We start from the raw sequence: 19,387 nt of genomic DNA, 5'->3' as shown, positions 1-19,387 counted from the left end.
TCCTTAGGAAACAATCGTAAAGAATAGAAACATTTTATTCTAGCGACCAATTTACTAACAACTAACTAAATATTAGAAACCTTCTAACATTTACAATGGATTACAAATAGAAGTATTAGATAATAATAGAAGCTATCTATTATCGTAATACTCTCCCTTAATGGTTAATCTATCTATGCCACCAAGCTGCCCTCAGAATTGACAAACTTAATAGGACCAAAAGGCTTGGTGACAATGTTTGCAGTTTGATCTGTTGTAGGAACATACTGCAAGTCTATTGTCCCGTCTTTAACCAGCTATTGTATGTAGTGACAGTGAACATCCACGTGCTTGGTTCATTCATGGAAGATTGGATTCCGTGCTAATTTGATAACACCTTCGTTATCAAGAAACAAAGTGGTCGGTCCTGCTAGTGACCTCCCATCAAGTGGACCTAATGGAAGCGGAATTCCCAAATCATGAGCCTTCATAGGCTGATCTACTGGATTAGGAATAGGAGAAACATGTATGAATGGTCCTCGCTTCTCAACAAAGAGTACATCGGGATTGTACTGTACATGAGACAAGATATCTCAGTGTTGATCAACTGATGGGCTTTGTGAAGACTATTTTATTCAACTATTATGAGTTTTTGACTCTTTGTACTGATGAGCTGCAAGTGCTGCATCTATATCAGTAGAGGAACCCAAACCACTAGTAGTAGAGGGTATTGTGAACTCATAATCCTTCTCATCATCCACATCAATCAAAGTGGATCTAGCAAGATCTGGGATGGTCATCTAAATCAGGAGTCTCAGGTGCTACATCACAAAGCTTTCCAAGCCCCTTCTTGTATATTGGATCCTTCTGTGACAACAATTGCAAATTGTTGTGAATGAACACAAGGTCTTCTGCTTTTCTTGGAGCCAACCGGTTGCGTTTGACTGAGTGGATAAATGAATAAGTACTCCAATTCCGCTCAGCTGCAGAAGAGCTGGCAACCTAAAGAGAAATTAAAAATTATCAATACAACAACCAAGATAAATAAATAAAATAATAAATTCAAGGAATTGAGAGTGTTGACCTTAAGCTTAATAAATCAACTTTAGGTGATAAATTTTACAAAGTTACTTGGGATAGGACCTTTATGGCAAGAGGTTGGAGGTACATGAAGGCTTGCCCATGAAGGTACCACCATTTGATGGCATCCATCTTGCTTTGGTTTGCTATGGCAATAGGGTGGAAATTCTCACTTGAGATGAAGGCAGAAAATTCACTCCTCACAATTGCCCCAATTTCTGGATGTTGGAAAATTTTAGCTAGTGCCCTCTTATACCCATTTGCAACCTCTGCATCTCTAAATGGTGATACTCTACCTGGAAGGTGAAGTACATCTGCATTGTAGTACCTGGGGATAACAAAAGACAATTGAACACTATCAAATATCGATAGCACAAACATTGGATAAAATAAGCACAAGCATTTGATAAGAACTACAGTACCTCAAGTATAGAGCATATGTAAGGAGGTGCAAAGGTTGGTCATCTTGTTCCATCGATGATGAGCAATTTTTTCCACCTTCTTGTAGGGTATCCTCATGATCATTCTCCCTCCTCTATATGACCTAGGATATGAGATATGAATAATAATTATAATTAGTGAATATGTCAATTTAAACTTTAGAATCTAGATATCTCTCAAATAAAAAATTGTTGTAAAATAGCGTAGAACTTACCATTTTAATTTTTTCTAGCATAGTGTCCATGGAATCATAAATATCCCCAAGGCATGGCTCATCACTGTTTGTAAAGTGAAGCATTGCCATTATTGGATTGGTGACTTCCAACACATAAGTCACAAGACCCCACCAATCCTCATCTAGTATCATTCTTCTCACATTTAAGGCCCGTGCTATATTGGAATTCTTCCAAATGCCCCATTGGGGGCTAATGACCATTTGTTTTGTTTCAATGCTTCTTTTACCTTCACAAGTCGTCTCAAGACGATTGTGTCAGAGGCAAAGTGGGTTTCAGCAACCTAAGCACATGTTAAACTCACGTTAGTAATACATTTAAAAATTAGAACATGTTAATGTAAACAACAAAAAAAATTATGGAATCCAATAATATTCAATTATATATTAAATATACAAATTTACCTTCAATAATTTTAAGTCCGAAAAACTCCTAAAAATTGGTTGTGACATGTGGGGATTTGTCACAAACATTTGAATCTCTTCAGCGTCCTCATATATCTTTTTCACCCAATCTATTTTGGTGCCAATTGCTTTCATCACCAAATTGAGAGAGTGGACGGTGCATGGTGTCCAAAAGATATGGTCATATCTAGACTCTACAATTATTCATGTAGCACTGCAAACTTTTGCATTGTCCGTGACCACTTGGACAACATTATCAGGACCCATTGACTCTATGGCATTAATGAGAATGGGTGAAATAAATTCTGAATTTTTCACTTGCCGTTCACAATCAATTGCCGTCAAGAACATTGCCCCCTCAGGGCATACAACAATAACATTGATCAATGGACTGTTTCTACAATCTTTCCACCCATCCGAAATAATAGACACACCCGATTGAACCCAAAAATCTCTTATTGGTTGAAGTTCAACCTCTACAGATTTCCTCTCATCATGTAATATGGTAGTGCACAACTTCTCATAACCAGGCAGTTTGTAACCATGGGGTGCTTCATTTATTGCTTCCATTGTCTCCCTAAAATAAGGTTATCTAAAAAATAAAATGAAATGCCATTTGTAATTAAACAACAATTTTGTGATCAACAATGTCTCTCTTTTCATTTTGGAATGCCCTATCTAGTAGGCCTCTCTTGCGGGTGAGTGGAGATGGGTCTTTATCTTCATCATTTGTAGTTGGCATAGGCAAAAAAGGATGTGTTCTTGTGCTTGTTTGATTGGATGATGATGTTGGTGTATTTGCTCTTTTGGAAGCACCACGTTTTGCTTTTGCAACAGCTCAGCATCATCTTGCTCTTTTGCTAACACTGCTGTTTGTGTAGCTGGTAATCCCTTCTTATCACTACCCTGACATATGTTAATTCCTTCGCCCGCAAGGCCCAAAAAATGTAGTTTCACTCGGGAATAGGAGCTTCTATGTTGTATATTGCAATAATTACATTTCCATCTGTATGCCCCACACCTAGGACATTGTGTGTCTCCATAAAGGAGACCCCTTAACAATTTTGAAGCTTGGGGAGGCAACCCCACCTCCACCCACTGAGCCTTGACTACTCATTGTTCTATTCTTGCAATCTAGAAAAAAATGAAAGAAAACCATGCTTCATACTTGCACAAAAATTTGAAAATTTGGAAAATAAAAAATAAATCATTAATCTATGAAAGAACTCAAGAATATGGTTGAAATGCATACTTTAAACACTTCTTGCAAGGTATTTGGAGCTCCACAACCGATCTCCTTCGAATCCAAGCACTTTACTTCAAACTAGCAAGTATGAGAGAGCAAAATAGAGAGTAAATGAACTTGCATTATGACTTAGAGGGTCGTTTTTAGGGTTTAGGCACAAAAAAAAACTTAAAACAAATTGATGACCCACTGTTTACAACTTTTCTTGCCTCCTTTGGCATGGATCTGCGATGGATCCTCGAGGATTCGGGTAGGATCCGTAATCCTACTTGTGGATCTTGATGGATCCACTTGCGGATCCAGATCTGGATCCGGAATTCGATATGCGAATTCGGTAAATAAGGTTTAAACTTTTGAAATATTGTAAACATATCTGATTTCCTTTTAGGAAAATATGCCCACATCTTTCTATTGAAATCATCAACAAACAACAAAAAATACTTGGACCCAAGAAAACGTGTAGCCCTAGGGCTGTAGATATCATCATGAACAAGCTGAACTATATGAGAAGCGCGCAATGAATCACCAATAGGAAAAGGTGTTCCATGTTTTGATTCCCAGCTTGAAATGCATCTCAAACTCCAAGGTGAGTTTGAATCTCGGTCAAACCAAAGACAAGCACTTCTTGAGCAAGTTGAGAGAGATAATGCACATTTAAGTGCCTATACCGCTGATGCAAAAGTGAGCTGATAGAAGACCATCGAACAACCATAGTTGGGTCCTGAGAATCACTAGAATCAACAAGTCTGAAAAGACCATAATCCTCAAGGCCAACTGCAACAACAGACTAATTATCGCTATCAGCGATGGTGCATTGATGTGAATTGAAGGTGATATCCAACCATGGAGAGTGTCACGACATTTGACTGACTGAGAGTAGATTGAGTTCCATCCCTGGAAGATAGTACACATTGAGGAAAATAAGATTCCTCCCAGCAGAGTGAATTTGAATGTTGCCTTTGTCGACAATAGTGTACTCTTCCCCTCCACAAAAAATAATTGAATCTCTGAAAGGCTGCTAGTTAGTAAACTAGTGTTTGTGGTGGGTGAAATGATGAGAGGTACTCGAATCAACGTACTAGGCCGACAACTTCACATGATTTATAGGTCTTTTAGCCATGAAGGCATAAAAGGAAAATTCTATCTGCTCAGTGTGTTCTGTGTTGTTCGCTTTGGGTTGCGAACTAGATTGCGTAGCTTGGGCAGGTAAGCGTTTCCGACATTCAACCTTTATGTGACCATACTTGTGGTAGTAGTTGCATTGAATGTTTTTCTTCTTGGAGCCTTCTGATGCTGTAGCAGATGACTTCTGCTGAGAAGATTGCTATCAATGAGATTTGCCCTTATCCTTTTGAAAGGATTTAACAACAAACGCTTGCTCTGTGGAGGTGGAGCTGGAACTGCTATTGAATTGTTGTTTCCACCGATCTTGCTGAAGCAAAAGTGTGCAAAGATTCATGAACTTTAGATCAACACCAGTAGAAGTGATGTTGAGAGTTTCGATAAAATGCTTGTAGGACTTGGGTAAACTTTTGAGGGTTATTACCACAATGTCCTCTTTCTCCATCTTATGTCCAACGACAAGCAACTGATCACAGATATCCCAAATCTTATTCAAGTGTTCCTGGAGCGATTTTTGCTCATCCATGACAATAGAAAACAAAGAGTTCTTGAGAAGGCCTTGCTTTTGTCTGAAGTCATGGAGTTTCTTGAGATGTTCCCATAGCTCGATAGTTGTCTTGTTGGATGGAATTTGAGGAATCTGATCATCAACTACTAATAATTTGAGAAGCATTACCATCTCTTGATTATCCTAATTCCATGTATCTTGATCAGTACTAGTTATAGCCGGACGTTGTCTAACATCCACAACAATCTGATTAGTATTTTGAGATTCAAAGATCGTTAGCATCCATTGCTTCCATGTGCGATAATTCCGACCATTGAATTTCTGATTTCCTTCAAGCAGAATATTAGTCAAAGATGCCATAGCACATTTTTCTGTAAAAATTATGAAAATCTATAAGGCACGTACTTCGAGGAAAAGTTTTAGAAGACCCCCAAAAATGAAGAGGTAATTAGGAGAGAGCTCAAAAAACCCCAAAATAATACGTTGTTTGATTTTGGATATGGTGGCTTGAAAATCAAGGTACAAAAATCGAGGCAGCTAGGAAAATGAACGACAACCCAGTTGAGTTGTCGATAAATCCACATCTGGTATAGAAAACTAAGGTTTTGAAAAAACTGGCCTGGGCTGAAAAAAGCTTAAAAAATGGCAGAATTTGTAGGAAAATATTACAGTTGCTAGACGTGTATTAAGAATAGAGGTTGGTAAAAAATCCTAGACTTCTGTAATAGACCAAAAAACAACCATGAAGAGGGTTGAAAAATCAGGAAAAAAAGAGCCATGTATTTGAAAAAATGGGTTTAGCAGATAGGTACCCAAAAAACTATAAATCGTGGTCCAACAATGAAGAGAATGATGCCTAGAAAAAAAAAACCTTATTTGTTGTTTTCAAATCACACCCCTGAAAAGGATGCACTGAATTTTTTTTTTTTTTTTCACAGAAACAGAAAAAACTTCATTCGAATTTTTTCAAAAAAATGAAAGATTTTTTGAGTATTTGCTCTAATACCTTATAACAAAGTAATTGGTAAAAATATTAGCTTGTTATTAATAGGGATCAATAGATCAATATATAGTATATACAAATCAATAAACAATGTTTCCTTAGGAAACAATCGTAAAGAATAGTAACATTTTATTCTAGCTATCAGGTAACTAACAACTAACTAAATATTAGAAACATTCTAATATTTACAATAGATTACAAATAGAAAACCATTAGATAATAATAGAAGCTTTCTATTATCATAATATTCCTTAAGTCTAAGAAGAAACCTAACCTCTTGGAAAATATTTAGAGCCTCTAATGGGTATTATTTCTGACATTTCAAGATACCAATAACTCTAAAATCTCTTTTAACTATCAAATTACAAACTTAAATTTGAACTCGTAGTTCAAGATCCATTCCTTTCCTTTAACTTCCAAAATGTCGTTGTTGTTGTTGGTTGAATAGGTGTCAAGTGCTAGCACTTCTTCATCGTGATACTTGGGAGGAGCTCTCTATCATAAAGTTTGAGGTTTCCCTTAAGCAGTTTACTACAAATTTAATTTAATATATCCCATTGGAGGGGATTTCAAGGGTTAGATGCTTTATTTCTTCCTTCTTTAGGGGGTGTTGTATCATAGCAGTTTTTAACTCTATTTAGTTTCTAGAAGTGGACACTTCTAGTGGGTTGGCTTCTTTAGATTTTTGCATCATTTGAATGTGCGACTATAGGGACATGTCATGACCACCTCTTATTGTAACTAGTCCATTAATTTTCCTTGCTATTAAAGGTTCTATTATTTCATTGACTTTCCAATCAAATCTTCAACCCACTCATACTTGACACCAATCGCTAAAACCTTTAAGAATATTGAGTTTGATTGGGTGCTTAAGTACTCAAAATGATTTTTGAAGAAATTCCCAGTTAGTCATTTCAGTCTTGGGTTATCCAATAAGTTGTTTGGAGTACCTGATATAATTGCAAATATAATTTAAGTGATTACTTTCTTATACCTTGACTAGACAAAGGGACATTTACTAAGACTAGAGTAGCTTTCCTTTTGATTGTTTCCTTGGTGAGAATCTTAGCATGACATATCAATGACAAAAGGAATTTAGCTAGGCCAAGCTTTGGATGTCTATATTTAGTGCTAGGAGGAACTTGACACATTACCATTCATGAACTTCACCACATTGTAGTATCCCTTCATCACTCAATAGATGCCACTCCCAAGGTGAAGCTATGCAAAAGATGGTTATCCCTAACCAGCTTGAAACAATGCAACAAAGAAGAGATGCTAGAAAAAGCTTCAATAGTAATATTGGGGAACTTTGGGAGATTCTCTTCTTGGATCTTCCAATAATTGTTTTTCTTAGGACCCTGCTATCTCTAGGATAGTTGGATAACCTCAAAGTGATGGATTATATTAGAGAAGTTTATCATTTAACCAATAAATACGACATAAAGAGGTAAATCTATCATTCTGGAAATTCCAATGATTATGTTTTGGGATTTTTTTTCTCCTACATTTTGTCCCATATGGCACAATGTCTAGGAATATCAATAGAGGAAAGCATATATATTGGATTGTCTCCAAGAAAGTACTTCAGAAATATTCTGAATGGAGATCTTATTACTATAAATTCTAACCATGGTTGGGATAGGACCAAGAACATATCTTCTAAGTTGTCGATTTGGGTGCAAATGTTGATGCACGTGCATAGATGCACACATTGTTTTCGGGGGTTACACACACACACACACATAAACATGCACACACAAACACACACACACACACACACACACACATATAAAGAAATGCAAGAAATATACAAAATTAAATCATTTGATAGTATGATACTTCAACATTTGTACCCAGTTCTCTAGAACAGCTTAAGTACAATACTGTAGTTAAGCTGTTTTGAACAGTTCTACTTGTCTAGAACAGGTTAAGTAGAAGGAATATTGTGCTCAATCTGACAGTTGTTTATATCGGTCTTGTCTACACATAAACAATTGACAAGTTAATCAATAAAGTTGGCAACTTCGAGTAACTAAGCAGCTGTTTACATATGCTGGTCTGCATAGAAGAAATTTCTAGATGAGTAATTAAAATTGGAAAGTTTCAACAACTCATGTCATCAGATTTTTCATTGCAAAAGTTTATTTACTTGTAAGATTGACAAATTGCATAATAGAAACGGTCTAGCCAAAAGTGATCAAGCTGAAAGCCATGGCTCAGGCATTGTGAAGACAATACAAGAATGATGTGCAATTAAGAATGTTGCAAAAGCCTACTTTGTGGAGTGCAATTTCAATTGCAAAAGGTAAATTCAATTTTTCTAGGACTATTTGCTTTTGTTTTTGGTTTTCTAGAATTTGATCTTACCTAGAAGAACTTAAGTAAACAACATATTTTTAATTATCTAGAACAGCTTAAAAATAGAAGACATATTGTACTCATTCTAGTAGTTTAGACCAGCCTTGTCTACATGTAAACAGTTGCCAAGTTGAGCAAGAAAATTGACAAGATTCAGAAAATAAGCGGCGAGTTTACGTCAGGCTAGTCTGAATACAAGCAGTTGCTACATTGAGTAATCAAGGTTGACAAGTTTCAGCAGCTTAGGTCATCAGACTGTACATTGTAAAAAGAAGTATATCACATAATACTAATAAGTTGTTTTTTAATCAAAAAAGTGCGTCACTTTTGATGTTGGGCCTGTGGATGCACACAAATGCCCAAGATGCGCTTCCTGCACCCATCCATAGGGCACCAGCGTGTGCATCCGCATCAGAAGGAATCTGCTTCCGATTCTAAGCCAGGATGCTGCGAATTGGTAACTAAGCATATCTTGCATAACCGTACATTGATCTTTATACTGTTCTTAAGGTGGTGGAAAAACCCTGAACATGTTATCCGTATTCCCAAAAGCAATTCAAATTTCATGAGCAAGCACTATATCCTTGAATTTTGTACCTTGATGTTGGCACAATCTCAACTAACCACTTTACTTTTCAAATAACAACATAGTCTTTACTGTATTACTGGATCTAGAGAAGTATATTTTGCTGGTTACTTGTTCTTTATATTATGACCTATAGATTTAATCAAATCTTCACCTCAACTGAATTTCCGGTAGATATTCTTTCACAAACCCATTCACATGCCTCTGATAGACATATTCTATCAACCACACATCATAGCTCATCACCCATTTACCGCGCATCTAGTTTACTACATCTGACTGTGTTTTACCCGGTACACTAACATTTACAATTCTGTCTTTTTGTTCAAACTGTCCATCGATATAGCTGATCTATGACCTGTAGATCATATTGTTGGCAGCAATGACAATGCTAGTATGATGATCTTGTTAATAATGATAGCTTTGGTCAGATAAACATGAATGATAATTATCAATAGAATGATCTATGTTTCTATGTATGCATGTATATCAATATACATCGAGTATATTGATATACATACATACATAAATAAATATTAAATCATAAATCATTATATCGATTATTTGAGAATTAAATTACCATTCATGACAATCAACCTAATGAATAATTATCATTACTGTTAGTTTCCAAATATAAATCTGTATTCATTGATCTGCATTAAGTCGATATTGAATATGATTATCATTGACATCTAAATGAGTATCGAGTTAATCAATATTGAACATGATTACTGCTGTCAATATGATGTTTTGATAAACATAAATTTCATTGATTATATATCAGATTTGTATCTAATTATGTTTGTTACGTTACCGATAACAATCGGTTGAGATAACAATATGGACATGTCTATACATCGACATGTCTCATCAAGATATATATATATCAAATGAGATTGATGAATGACAAGTACAAAAATATTAGTGCAAGTCATTTGGAGTTCGATCTCTCCTTATACTCACAAATTGTGATTCAATTTCAGAAATAATTGAAGTATTATCAATATCAGAATTATCTACATTTCTTGTGAAATATCATTGCCTCATTATTATGGCAGCAACCTGCAAAGAATTATAAATTAGTAAGAGCATTATTCTAGAGATAATAAAATTAAAAAATATCAGTATTACTAATCAACAATAATTCTAATCTAACTTAACAGATCCAATCAATCTGACACTTATATCCTTGTTGCGCATCATCATTATGCCAACTTTTTTTTCCAAATCTATTAGGTTTGAGTTTATGTCCACTAGTCAGGTTTTGCTGTAAAAAACTGAAGCTTTTGGGCATGTATTAGTCTTTAGAAATCTAGGAGGTGTTTAATTGTGGATCTGAAAACTGCTTCCATTGGGTAGTTTTATATATAATAGAGCAACACCTGATCTCCTCAGCTTCAATGGGCTCCTTTGTGTACTTTTCTTGAGAATATCTATTTACACAGATATGTTTACTATTATTAAATGGCATCATTTTTCAAACTTATCTTGGGCACCCTGCTTCAGACTCCAGTTTCTTTTGTCGTCGTATTGTGATATACATGTTCAATTCTTGGAGATCCTTTGGTATTCCTATACTTGTAATTCTCAATTTGATTGCTTTTGAGTCCCCTTGACCTGTGTAATGATCTCAATAATTCAGAGCATTAAATATTTGCCTGTGCTATACTGTAAATGGAGCATTATTTAATATGAATTTCATGACTTTTTTGCAGCTAGATATGATCCTGTGTCCAAAATTTTGTTGAAAGAAATTCCAAGCCAGAATAAGACCTTAAAACGCAGGTATGTAGATCAGCTTATATGAAAGTATTTGATTCTTTTGGTATTCTTTGTAGATATGGAGTTTTGCCGAGTCTTCTATCTAATGATGCTGCATTTTCAAAATCTGTCTTCCTTGGTTAGCAATTCAAGATAATTAGTTGTACTGATATTGGTTATGTCATTATTTATGACAAGCATGTACATAAGCTTATGTTACCATTATGTTCTGGTAATGATTCAGGTATTATCTTGTAGAGCGAGCAAAAGATGCAGATATTATTGGTATTGTTGTTGGTACACTTGGTATTGGTATGTTTTCAATGAAATTTCCATAACTATACTAAATTTTTTAATTCAGTTTTTGCTTTCTTTAAGCACTAGTTGGCTGTTGGTACACTTCGTATTGGCATGTTTTCTGCAAAATTTCCACAAATATGCTCAAGACTTCAATTCAGTTTTACTTTCTTTAAGCACCACAGGCTTGTCTGTTTAATGTACTTGGTGTTGTCATTCAACTAAGTGGTAAACTTTATCAGATGGACATCATTACATATTATACTTTATTACTTTTATACGGGAAGGTGTGCAGTGTTGTGTCTGTACTGATATATTTTGTTGAATTAGAAAAGCTTAAATGTTTTTGCTTAATGGAAAATTATAAATCTATTATATTTTCTGTCTGTTGTTGTGTATTGTTCCCTTTTGGGATATTACCTGATTTTTTGTAAAAATAACAATTCCAACAAATGCAATTTATTAACAAATATAGTTCTATAACAAATTTACATGATTGTAATGCCAACTAAGAGAAAATCCTATGTTAGGTCCCGTAAACAATATTAATTAACATCTCTGCGACCGTATACAAATAATCTTTATTAAAATCAAAGTAACCTTAAAGTATTCATATTCATTTCATGGCCTGTAGTTGTTCCCATAGTAAACCATATTAGGTATCCAATGGAAAAGTTGAATAGGACTTTGGGAGATTGTCTTTCCCATCTACGCCCAAGGGTATGGAATGAACCTCAGATTCATTTGGCCCCTTGGCTCACAAGTATGGCAGGACTGGAACTTTAAAAAACAGACTAAAATTGTATTGACAATACTCAAATATATAGAGTTTATAGACATTATTAAAGAGCATTACTAAAAAGAAAAGTTGTCTAAATAAAGACGTCTAGAAATAGATCAGATCAAGACAACTAATAATAAAGCCTAAATGAACATTAATTAAGATTCTAGAATAACAAGCTAAACATAGTGAGAACCTAGGAGACTAAAAATATTCTAATACCCTCCCTTAATGATCATTCCATCAACTACCTTGCAAAAGATTGTACATATCTTGTGGTCATAAATTCTTCAGAACATTTTGATGCTATTGAGACCCTCCCCAAATCAATGGAACACCAATGACCAAGAGTAGCCAAAATTCATCTAGAAAAGAACATAGAAGGTTGCCCCCTTCTTTAGAATGCTCCACAACAAGAGACAAGCACTTGCCACAAACTCTGCCACTGAGATGATTCTGCGACTAACCCTCCTAGAATTTGCAAAATTTTTGACCATAAATCATCACAAAATGTACAACCTGATGTTGGATAACATTATTGTCCTTCCTTATTAAGACACTAAGAACAATTGCCACGATTTCGAGTAAAAATACCAAACCTTACAAAATTTTGTAGATGAGAACGATGCGCCCCAAAAGATTGCAAGATACCATGATTAGCTAAGTACTTTTTGTAGATGAACACTAGGACTAAAAACCATACTGCAAAAAGCCACGATGTCTGAAAAAAATCGACAAAACCCTGAAAGTGAAGTTTACAAAGCATTGGTTTTTCAAATGAATAAAACTGTAGAAAGGAATCCCACACAACTTTGTGTATTGGAGAACTCCAAAACTATTTTTGAAAATAGAATTAAAAACCCAAAGAGATTGCTGGCATAAAATCTGACACACAAATTAGCATACAGAACATTGCTTTTAAGGAAAAAGCGGTAAAACCTTTCCAAAACCAGAGAACCCTCTCAAATGGTGGGAACATTGACTAGATCATATAGGAGCAAACCTTAATTTTTGAGGAAGAAAACCCTGCTAGAATCTTTTAAGGAAAAACACTATGAAAACCCCATAACTTTTTAAAGGACAAAAAATTATGAAAACCCCACACAATAATGTTATAACGGGAAAAAACTCATAAAATCAGAAAAATAGTTTTTAAGTGAAAATTATAAACCCCAACTATATTTTTTGAGGCAAAAATCCATACTACCTGAATAGCCACAAGCATAGTAACATGGGGATGCGTCCCCCCCTTTTGCCCCACTCACTGAGGATGGAGATGCACCAGGGACTCAGGGATTCCGTTCCCCTGTCCCCAGTGGTGCCACTCGATTCCACCACCTCTGCTGAGGAAGGGGGGATGTCCTGGTGTTAGCTATTTGCTGATTTGACTATTTATGTGCATTGTTTGATGTTCCAATTCATTGCAATGTAAAAGTATTTACTCTTTTACGTCTTTATATCTTATATTGCAATGAATCTTTTCATAACTAGCATGGTAAGTACCATATGTACAGTATATATAACCCCCGCAGTCCCTTGCCGCCGTCCCTCAGCCGTCCCCCCCTCCCGGAAACCTTGTTCCCCTATCCCTTTGTCCCCTAGGGCGGTGTAACTATGGCCACAAATGTACAAAGTAGATCTAAATACTGGTCGAAAACTCTTGGAAATTGTGGCAAAAATGTTTGAAAATTTTGAATCTCATAAAAATAGTGGATGGAGGTTAAAAACAATGATTTTAAAATGTGTAAATCACACAAAAATAAAAAATAATTATTGGTGCAGGAAATCTTGTGTTTTTGTTTGACTTTGTCTAGCTTGGGCTGCCAAAAGATTCCCAATCGTAGGTAAAACAATATGTGAATTGCTGGTTGCAAAACAAAAGTTAGGGATTGATGACAAATAACGTAGGCAGAGGACATGCCACACGAGATTGGGGAACAAGTGCTAAAAACTTGCAGAAAATACTTTTTATTTTTGGCACAAACAAAGCTCCACCATTCTTAAATCTCAAATTTTTGCATCCAAATAGACGCCTATTTTTGCAACCAAATAAATGCCTAATATTTGCAGTAAACCCTATATAGGCTTGAACTTTGAACCATATTACAAAAAAATGGTGGAAATTAAATTTTCAATTTTTCCACAAAAAAATTGCCCAAAAAATTAATTGTTATGAATTTTGTAGTGAACCCTAGCTTTATGGAGTGAGCAACGGATTTTGTCATCTAAATTGTCACTTTTAGGTGTTTTAAGGTACGCAAAAGGTAATTATCCTACATAAATGTTTAGTCAGATTCGTCAGTTTATGGGTAATGATTATGCTCATCCCATTTATCTTGATCTAACTCCCAAATAATTTTTTGAAATTATGAAAACCTAGAAAACTTTTTTTTAAATGAAGAAAATGAATTCTTTCGCAGTCCCCAAATTTGAATTTGTAGAATTGCAATGACCAATAGTATCTTGGAAAGAAGAGAAGTTTTTCTCCTTCAAAATGGTTTGCGACAAGAGACAAGAGCTTGCCATTGACTCTACCACTAAGATGAGTCTGCCACTAACCTTCCCAAAATGTGCAAAACCTCTGACTAGAAATCACCTAGAAAATGTCCAACTTGATGTTAGATAACATAATTGTCGTTCCTTGTAAAGAAAGATATATATGAGAGCGACAACTACGATTTTGAGAAAAAATCTACAAACCTTCCAAATTGTTCCAGATTTGCCAAATGCCCCAAAATAGGTTGCAAGATGCCTGATTTGAAGTTACAATTTTTTTTTTTTTTGGAAAAAGGTCAAAACCTTAAAACAAAAATCCTTGATTGAAAATCCTACATAAACGTCGCAAATTAAAAAAGCTATAAATTATTTTTGAGTAGGAAAATTGACCAAAACCAAACACAATTTTGAGGTGAAATATCAACCAAAACATGACTTTTGAGGTGAAAAATCGATCAAAACTTGGAACAGAATCAGAGAATATGAAACTCCGTTTTTGAGGAAAAATGGCAAAATCTCACAATTCTTTTAAAGAAAAACTTATAAAAACCCATCACATAATTTTGAAGAAAAATTATTAAATCCCTCCCATAATATTTTCTGATCAAAATGCATAGGAGGCAACCTCATCAGGATGAGGAGCAACTAGGGCCTTCTGCTGAAATGCTTCCTATGAAGATTACATGGCTGCCAATCATTTCTTGTAATCTTTTTTCATGTGACCAAATTTGTGACAATAATTGCATTGAACACTTCTTTGAAGATGTTGGAGGTTCACTTGATCCTTTCTACTAGGAGAACTAAGGCTTGTTAGGATTTTAACCCAGAAAGCAATGATAAACAACAATAAGGAATAACCAAAATTGAAACAAGAGACTCAAAAATTACCTTGGGAAAACCCTTCCAAAATTGAAGGGAAAAATCCAACCACACAACAAAATATCACTTTATTGATCATAAAATGTTCATGTGTACATTGCCTTTTGCTTGATACAATATATATTACATATAGAGACTCTTCACATTATAACCAGGTCTTCAATTTCCCAAAATGTGACTCTTTATTTTCAAATACAACTCTTTGTATTTCCATGCCTCAGCACATGTTGTATGACACGTCTTACATATTTAATATTACAATTTATCATAAATGTCCTTTTCAGGTGAAGGTGACCATAATGATAATAATGTCCATGTTTCTAGAGATAAAGATCTCCAGCATAGCTACAATCTCAAGCTCTGTAATGTCCCCTTTTCCGCACAAAATTTAATAATAATAATTAAATATAAGATTAAAGAATATATATATATATATATATATAAAATTAATACTAAATACAATATACTTGATTAAATTATTATTATAATAATAACAAAAGAATTATATAATTAAAGAATAAATAATATATAACATTAAATAATATTTCAAATACCATCACTATTATAATAAATATCATTAATTAAATATTAATATAATTTGAAGATCTACAATATAAATATATTATAATATATATCAACAACGATATATAATAATATCTAAATGATAAATATAAGTAATCCTATAGTTAAAATGCAATTTAATTTTGATGGATGACAACCTCTGAAGAGTTGCGCCTCTCTCTTCCATCCAGCACAAGTATAAAGGACTTACGGCAATCACAGAAAGGGGGAGTTAGGATAAAAATCACATACAGGAAGAATTAGTTAAAAACAACGATATCATCCTAGATTCATCAGAAGCAGCTAGCAAACCATAATAACGGCACAAAGATCTCCATCAATGACATCGATTAGGAAAAGGGTAGAAAGTGACAGCTCAAGAGAATATAGGAGTTATCTTATTCATACGCACAAAGGAGAGAGCTATGAAGGGAGCAAAGAATACCATCAAGATTAATAAATCAGAGCATAAAAGAGTCTCCAATAACCCATTTTTTCAGGAAGCTAGTCATACGCACAGAAGCTGAGAATTTAGAGCGTGGACATGAATCAAGGCAACAGAGATAGAGGAATTCATTGCAAGAAATAGAGATAGAAAAGGATACGATGAAGGAGATATATATGATTACCATTATAGCTACGTGGATGTAAGGAGGAATATTTGTGATTCCCTTATCATAGTCTGTTGAACCAATTGGTAGTCCAGTTGGCAGGGCCATTACACAAACTGTGGAATAATTCAGTATATAAGATATATCTATTCACCAGAACAATTCTCTAAGTCTCGAGTGCTAGAAGATATACAATAGATATCTTGTATGCGGATCCTAGGTGATTCCTTGCTATTGGTCGATGTGATCTATGCATTCGGAAGCATTATCCAGTTTTTAGTATAAACATTGAATTATATAATTGCAGACTCAGAGCTTAATCAAAGAGATTATCCATCAATATACCAGGGTATGAATAATGGTTATCATTTGGAGAAACACACGTGAATATTATCTTTCAAGCATCTCAATGAATATTTGAAGAGAAGGATCTAACAGCACATAAGCATCAACGATTTCCCAAAAAACCAGATCATCGCCAGTACCAGTACTACATCAGATAACTAGATGTGGACTCAGAGGTGAAGGCAGATAGAGGAAGACAGAGCACGAAATTAATAAGGAGAGAATATAGGAAAGAAATGATAATCCTAATCACAGACCAGTATACTGACATTGCACAAGTATCAAGGAGAAATAAGAGGATATAAGTTAGTAGATTATACAGTACTGTAAGCAGTAGCATCACACTTGGGAAGTTTGCCAACAACATACATTTGATACATTACACCTCTAATCATTTCTGGAGAAGCAATATCAGAAATTGCAGTCAACAGCATATATCAAAGAAATATAATTAGCAATCAATTCTAAGACATTAAGTACAACAAATAACTACATTAGTATATAAATACTACACACACATTGGGTTCATTACATATCAGAATAAGCAGGCCCATTATATATATCAACATTCCACTACAATACATTCCATAAACATATTAATGCCCAAATTAAGATGTTTTAAGTTAAATAGACAATATTATCTCTATAAGAATTGCTGAATAAGAAAAACATCTCATAGTTTTGAGAGAACTAAATTTATATATTTGAAATTTTTTTTGGGAAGAAGTCTCTTGTAAATTAAAGTTTTGAGAACATCATTCCAATATTACAAGCTAGTCCACAAGGGCCATTACAAACTCTCCCTCTTAGCGAGAGAGAAATCTTTAGCTTATCATTCACACAAGGTTGCAACCGAAAATGTCGATAAATTGTGATCACATAGATCCAAAACATGGTTCATGGAATCACTCAACATGAAAAACCTGCAAAAATCACATTCAACTTTTCATCACGGTCTCACTCAACATGATGCTGTCATGGAATGTCTCAACATGAAAAACCTGCAAAACTCACAATCAACTTTCATCACTAAATCACTCAACGTGATGCTGTCATGGAATCTCTCATCCAGAAAAACCTGCAAGAATCACAATCAATTTTAATCTCGGACCTGCTCAACATGAGATTTTCATGGAATCTCTCAACATGACAAGTTAGTAAGGTTTACAACCAACATTTTATCACGGATTCTCTCAACATGGTACAGTTTTGGACTTCTTCAACATGACTTCCAACTTCCATCATGAAATCTCTCAACATGATGACACCATGGACTCTTTCTATGTGATGCTCACTATGAATCTCTCATTAGTGATAGAGTTATCAGGTTGACCTTATATCTTCAATTTCTCATGAGTAACAACTCATAAAATCACAGTTGAAACTCTTTTCCAGCAAGAGTCTCAAAATTCACAATAAAGGAAATCATAGCTGAAAACTCTTTTCCAACAAGAGTCTCAAAATCTATCAAGAAGGGAAGTCACTGCTAAAAACTCTTTTCCAACAAGAATCTCAAAATCTAACAAGAAGGGAAATCACAACTAAAAACTCTTTTCCAACAGGAGTTTCAGTGTCAAACAAAACCAAAAGCATGTATAAGAAAGGTAGGGATATTATAAAAACTCCCTTTCAACTAAGAACAACACCCTCTGAAGCTGAACATCTCTCTCTAAATTAGAAGCTCCCTTTGAATCCCATATGCAAAAATATATTATTAATTCAATTATAAGCAACATCCTCATCTCATTAATTCTTGTTGCATCCTGCAAGCAAGAGAGATATTAAAAGCTTATAAGATCAACTTTAATAGAAATCACTAGTATAATTAGACTCATGATCAAATACTCAAAGTAAAATACTTATCTCTTTGCAGTACAATGTTCTTAAAAAATTATTCCACCCAATAATTCCATTCAATTTGAAATTTTTCGTTCACTCCTACTGGCTAAAGCACCTTGAGTTCTATGCCACAAGAATGACCACCAGCTGCTACAAGAGTTTTGGATGGAATATTGAAATGAACAAGTCTGCAATTATCTTCTTCACAATATTAGCAACACCTTTGTGATTCAATGTGACCCAATTATTTATACCCAACCTTCTAGCAAAATACTCATTTTCAGATCTAGGTGCCTCCGAGACAGTATGAACGGAGCCTCTGAAGAAGACCGAGGCTCTTGAATAAAACTGCTGTCACAGGTGCCGTTACAATGAAATAAATGCCAAGAAAGAATTGTCAAGGGAGATAAATATGCATGATTCCCTTTCATTAAGACAATTGTCGCTGATGATAAGACCTCTGCTAGAGACAAACGCTGAAGATAAGAGATCTCTGCTAGAGACAGATGCTGAAGATAAGAGATCTCTGCTAGAGACAAAGAATCATATGGGCACAATGGCGAAAAAAATTGCTACAATATCACCTGCAGGCCTGTGCATGGTATTCCATATAATAAAATTGCAGAGCCCTGAAAATAGAATTTCTGGCTCCTCCATTTTGCCGTGTAGAACTAGAGCTTCTGCCATGAAAGACTCCACGCTTTTCCCTTTACTTTTCTTTCCATATCCCCTTTGACATGGACATAATGGAGAGGAAACAACAAAAACCTTCAAACTATAAACTTGAAGACATATATGACACAGACAGATAAAAATATCAACACCCATGGCAGTCATAAGATTGTTTTAATGCC

General features: G+C 34.8%; 1 protein-coding gene across 2 annotated transcripts in view; it reads left to right on the top strand.

The window, feature by feature from the left end:
* LOC149555970 (diphthamide synthesis DPH2 family protein) overlaps positions 1–19,387 on the top strand; it is a 118,042-nt gene that overhangs the window by 59,095 nt on the left and 39,560 nt on the right. For both annotated transcript variants that reach the window (XM_089830095.1, XM_089830096.1), the window contains exons 5-6: positions 10,679–10,748; positions 10,969–11,036. In XM_089830095.1, the coding sequence (XP_089686221.1) occupies positions 10,679–10,748; positions 10,969–11,036 (138 nt within the window). The remainder of the gene's footprint in view (positions 1–10,678; positions 10,749–10,968; positions 11,037–19,387) is intronic.

Source organism: Cupressus sempervirens, chromosome 5, assembly GCF_028749045.1.
Source record: "Cupressus sempervirens isolate cs-2001-9-10 chromosome 5, ASM2874904v1, whole genome shotgun sequence".
Classification (NCBI taxonomy): domain Eukaryota; kingdom Viridiplantae; phylum Streptophyta; class Pinopsida; order Cupressales; family Cupressaceae; genus Cupressus; species Cupressus sempervirens.
Note: the sequence above shows the minus strand (reverse complement) of the source record. Positions and strands in the feature narration are given on the sequence as shown.